This window comes from Myodes glareolus, chromosome X, assembly GCF_982192425.1.
Source record: "Myodes glareolus chromosome X, mMyoGla1.1, whole genome shotgun sequence".
Classification (NCBI taxonomy): domain Eukaryota; kingdom Metazoa; phylum Chordata; class Mammalia; order Rodentia; family Cricetidae; genus Myodes; species Myodes glareolus.
In genome coordinates, this window is record NC_142053.1 from 52,216,134 (window position 1) to 52,221,334 (window position 5,201).

The 5,201-nt window shown below is 43.8% G+C and overlaps 1 protein-coding gene across 2 annotated transcripts; it reads right to left on the reverse strand.

Moving 5' to 3' along the window:
* Window positions 1-2,042: 2,042 nt before the first annotated feature.
* Window positions 2,043-3,493, reverse strand: Bex3 (brain expressed X-linked 3). Of its 2 annotated transcripts, none has more exons than XM_048428194.3 (3): window positions 3,433-3,493; window positions 3,032-3,110; window positions 2,043-2,616 (listed from the first exon to the last, which is right to left on the reverse strand). In XM_048428194.3, exon 3 carries the CDS (start codon window positions 2,602-2,604, stop codon window positions 2,290-2,292), a length of 315 nt encoding a protein of 104 aa, XP_048284151.1. In that variant the 5' UTR covers window positions 2,605-2,616; window positions 3,032-3,110; window positions 3,433-3,493; the 3' UTR covers window positions 2,043-2,289. The 2 variants fall into 2 exon arrangements, with proteins under 2 accessions (XP_048284151.1, XP_048284150.1); XM_048428193.3 differs by having other exon boundaries at window positions 2,043-2,662; window positions 3,433-3,485.
* Window positions 3,494-5,201: the final 1,708 nt, after the last annotated feature.

Consider the following 5,201-nt stretch of genomic DNA (forward strand, 5'->3'; position numbering starts at 1 on the left):
TAGGCCAGTGCCATCACACCTAACTTCAAAGGTGAGAAAGAGGAGGGTTTATTCTTCTGTGAGGATCTGCATCAGACTCCACTGTAGCTGCATGCAGGACAAAAAGAAATTACAAGTGATACTGCTGGACGACTGGACTGCGGTTGCTTATGCTCTTATTTAGTTTCTGGCACAATCTAAATATACATAATGACCTTTCATTGCATATTTCTAAAAGATAATAAGTTTGAATGTTCTTCATCAAAACTTTCTGTTGTGTAAAAAAATGAATCAACCATAAACAAAAGTATGCATTGCTGTATATAATTTTAGATTAATAACTAAAAATACTTAATAACTTAATAAAAACACGCTATTTGATATACATTATATTAGGTACTGTGCCAAACACTGAGCTTTAGGATGGTAAAGACAAAATTATTGTTATAAATGAACAGGAAATGAACCTACACAGATATTATAGAGTATAACTTTAGTATCATAAATTCATTCATAGTAATGCAGTAACTTAACAATTTTAAAAATTAAATACAGGGCAGGGCTTATACACTGAATATTTAGTATAGTTCAATTTAATAATTTTAGAATTGTATATTTATTGTAAAATGGGAGATTTCTACCAATTTCTTTGTACCTATGCTTTCAAATCTTAAGACATGAAAAATCAACTGTGTACTGTTAAAAACAGTAATCTCTGATTCAGAGGTCACTAACAGTGGACAACAAGCTGAGAAGGGCACCTAAGTAGCAAGAATTCAGTTTTAATATTTCCCTTATGTGTACAGGAAGGTGGATTATATTCCCATAAACACTAACATATTATAATATCTATAATTTTTACATATGGGATTAAAGACTTTCTTTGGGGGTGCTTCTTTAAAAGTTTCCAGATCAGGGATTACTAGGCTCCTGCTATGGAGAATCAATTAGGAACAGTACCAAACAGGGCATCTAACTCCACTGTACTTAGCCTATCAGAATAATCAACTGTTTCCGATTACTCTGTATTACTGTCTAGAGGATACACATTTACCTAAAAATCATTAAGGAAAATACTTTACATGTTTCTAAGAGTTCACAATGCAGTTTTAGGTGAGGATGGGACAAACAGGATGCAGCCAGAGAATGCCTGTTCCCCAATGAAACTGATGTTTCTGCTAAGTCTAGTAAATTGGGTGGGCAGGCCTGCTGAAAGGCTGCTTTAGAGAAATCCACCCCAGTGTAGAAACACCTTTATGCTGCTAGCCTATTTGTGTTATGGATGTTTAGTTATGCGGTTCTGGGCATAACCCTGAAAGGCATTGTGCTAGTCTCCAGTGAACCCTTGCCAGAGTCTTTTGATTGGGGGCACAAAAATAAATCCAGAAAGGGCTATATTCTTAAGAGCCAAGAACCATGGGGATTATACTCACCTGGATAAATGTGTCAAGTTCTAAAGGCATTTCCCACACTGTCACACTGAGGTCACTACAGACTTTAAACAAATCAGGTTTGGCTGTCATTCCATGGTACAGAAAACAGGAGTCGGAAGGAGATGTATGCCCAAGCTACCTACCTTAACCAGAGAAGTGGGATAGCAACAAACAACATGGAGGAACCCACATTTTTTTCCAGGATGAAGAATGGGCAAGGACTGAGGATTCCCCTCAGTTCACCCGACTATTTAGTGAGGGTTCGAGGTCTGGGCTTACTGAATGCTGACAAGTAGGGAAAACCCTAAACCAACAGAGTCCCACACCTGACCTGGTCCATTCTACAGTCTTTTTAAGACTCCATCGACCCTTCCTTCACAGAAGAAATAAGGACAATTTTAAGAAGTTGTATTTGTCAGGGGATATACGCTTTAAGTTTGTTGAGCAAATAATTATATACAGCTGCAATAAGTTAATAAAAAACACTGAAAAAGTTTATGAAACTCCAAATAAAAGGAAAATTGTATACACGTGCCCGCCCCCAATACTTTTGAATTGCAGACTTTTTGTGGTTCGTTTTATATGTAAGTATTTATATATGCTTTAAGGAGACAATAATGGATATTCAGGTTGCTTTTCAGATGCTTTATTTACTTTACATTTTTTCCATGCAAATGGGCAACGCTGTACTGTTGACAGAAACTTACACTGAGTGGGAAGGCAATCTCCAGTTAGACGCTGGCAGCGCAAGACCCACCTGGTACATAGAAATAGTACAAGGCTCACCACAAACAGATCAGTAAAGGCATGTAAGGAGAATGCAAGGAAAAGGAATCCATCGGGAATCACAGTATGATCTCACGGAAAAGGGCCGAAGTCAAGGCATAAGGCAGAATTCATCATGATGATCATGGTGATTCGAGAGCTCCCCCATCAGAATACGCAGACAATTTCTCAACTGTAGCTCCCTAAGTTTTCTCCTGATTTCTCTCATTTCCTCCATGAACATTTCCATATCATCTCCATCTCCACCCAACCCATCATTAATCTGCCTATTGGGTATGGCCCATCGAAAGTTAGGGGCAAGTCGGCGAGCCTGTCCTCTTCGGTTGTGGTTGTTGGCAGCAGGCTGGTGGCCGTCACCTCCTCCCAAAGGGCGTTCTTCCTGTCCATTCTGCAGGGGCTGCTCCATTTCTTCGTTTTCCTGGTGGATATTTGCCATGGTGAGATTTTGTTTTCTGGTTGTTATTCTTTGAACACAAGTAAGACAGGGCAAGGAAAGAAACTGAATGCTTGGTGCACTGACCAGCAATATTCCGAGACTAACAACAAAAATTTTCATTATTATTTTATTATTTTTGCCACCTTGGAGTCTCCAGGCAACCTCAAGGGAGCCTCCATTTTGAGCCCCTCCCCCCAGCTCTCTTTTCCCTCCCTCCTCCAAAGCCCACCATTTTTTATTTCCCAGGATCCTTTCCCTAAGCTCTGCAGGCACCAAAATGGAGGACTAAGATGGAGAATAGGATGGGGTGGGGGCCCTCATTGGGGTCCCAGACAGGGCTGCCCGAACGCTCCTCCAGCCGCCCCCCTAGACACACACACACAGCCCCTGAACCGACCTGGGCCTATCCCTTGCCGCGTAGACCTCCTCTCAATTGTCGCTGCTGGACGCGCCGCTGCGACTCTCGGCTAGCAGACCTGCAGACGGGATGGGAGCGACTCAGAGCAGAGACCCCGCCCCCCCGCCCATCCCCCTACCTGGCCGCCCACGATCTCCACCGGCCCGTCGCCTTCTCATCCCTCCAGAGCTAGAGCTAGCGCTCTCCTAGGCCAACTGGCCTAGCTGGCCCTTCCCCGAGACCCCCACCATCCCCGCCCCCAAGCAGGGGCACCCCTTCCCGGGAGCAGCGACAATTCTCTTTGCGGTGCAGAAAGGCGCGGTGCTGCTGCACGGTTCTCCGGTGCGCTCCCTTGCATCCGGAGGCTGTCGCCCTCAAGGCAGCTGCATGAGGCCCCTTACCTGCTCCGCTCGCCCAGGGCCCGATGCCAGCCCGCCGTGCGCAGGGAAGCACGGAGCTGGTGGCCAGACGGGAGTGACGACTGCACCCAAGGCTGCGTCGTTCTGCAGCCCCGGGTCACGTGAGGGCCCCGCGTCACTGCCAAGCTCGCTCCCCAGCTCTGGAGGCCAGGGCGACAGGAGGCCCCGCCCCCACCTCCCCTCTGCGAGCGAGCACCTCAGGCCCCACCCGTCACTCATCCAGATCCTCGCCAATCTGAAGACCCACAAGTGGCATCACCGTCTGGAGGTTGGACTTCTCCCTTCCCTGTTTCCAGGGAGAATCTGCACCATCCTCCATCTCTCTCTCCCACTATAGCAGGGTCTTGGCTTTAGCCTTCTTTGAGATTCCTTTCCACCTTAGCCAAACGTTTTCCCCAGAAACTCTCCCCACCGAAAACCTGAAGTGGAAAGTGGGCTAGATTGTACATACTTCTCTTTATTTCCTTAAATAAAATCAGCATGCTTCAGAAAATTCAAAATTACAAGGGTCACTTCTTTTTTGGAATGCTGGGGAATAAATCCTCTAGCCTTATAATTGCTGGACAAGCTAGCTCTCTTCTGAGCTGTTTTCCCAGACTGCTCCACCCCCTGCCACTACACACACTTTGTAAACTTAAAAAAAATGAGGACAACAGTGCCTGTGTATGTTGTTGGAGAGACACTTGAATTTTCAATCCTTCTGTGTCAGCCTCCCTTGTAGCTAAGGTTACAGGCCTGCACTACCAAGGCTGGTCACTTTCCAGCTTTGAAAGAAATGCTTCATTCTGCAGAATGAAAAAAAAAAGTATGTTTATGTTAACCTGTGTGTATCACACAGAAAATATATTCTCTGGGTTTTGAATGGCTGTTTTGAAACAGACTGCATTAGTCTGTTTTGATATTTTATTTTAAAAGGGAAGGACTCTTGCCGAACACAGCTAATGCTTTAAAACTGACCTGGAATAGTTCCTTCAGTGAGAAACCATTGTTTTATAGGATTTTTTTTTTTTTTTTGTGAAAGGGTCTCACTATGGAGTCCTGGCTGGCCTGGAACTCACTATATCAAACAGGATGGCCTCAAACTTGGGGCACTCTTTCCTACCTCGGCCTCCTCCCTCTGCCTCCCAAGTGCTGGTTTTATATGCGATGTCATTGAGTCCACAGTCCTCAAGAAAAAGAGCCATTATAATTTCTTGCTTTCCTCTCCAAACCTTTCAAACTACTCTATAAATATTTAATGAACTGAAGAACATAAAATATCTAGAAGTTATTCCCCAAACCTCCTACTCTGATGGGAATGTTTCAAAAATATTATAAGTAAGCAAAGGATGGCTGATGAAGCAATTAAACTCACACTGAAACTTGTCCTGAATGCAACTGTTTCTTCCACATTGAGATCACTGCTTTTATTTTTTGCTTATTTGCTTGTTTTGAGACAAAGTCTCACTCTGCAGTCAAGACAGGCCCAGGGGTGAAAAAAAGATCACAGCTAGACGATAGATATTTAGAAACATAGCATTGTTATTTACAATTTAATAACTGTTCATTATGAGAGCAAGAAGTTGCTTCTAGTTTGGGCCTCAAATGTCTGTACTGTCTCCTCCCCTGATAAATGATGTGAACTACTGGAGAAGTAAAGTGTGAATGCTTGGTGTGTTAAGGATTGGCAGCTATATATCACTTATAAAATTATGACTTTGGAGATGTTAGCACATAGCTCCAAAATCTCAAATTGCAAAGTCATAGCAAGT

Coding starts and splice junctions, on each gene's coding strand:
- Bex3 (XM_048428193.3), bottom strand. CDS start 2,634: ATGGCAAATATCCACCAGGAAAACGAAGAAATGGAGCAGCCCCTGCAG.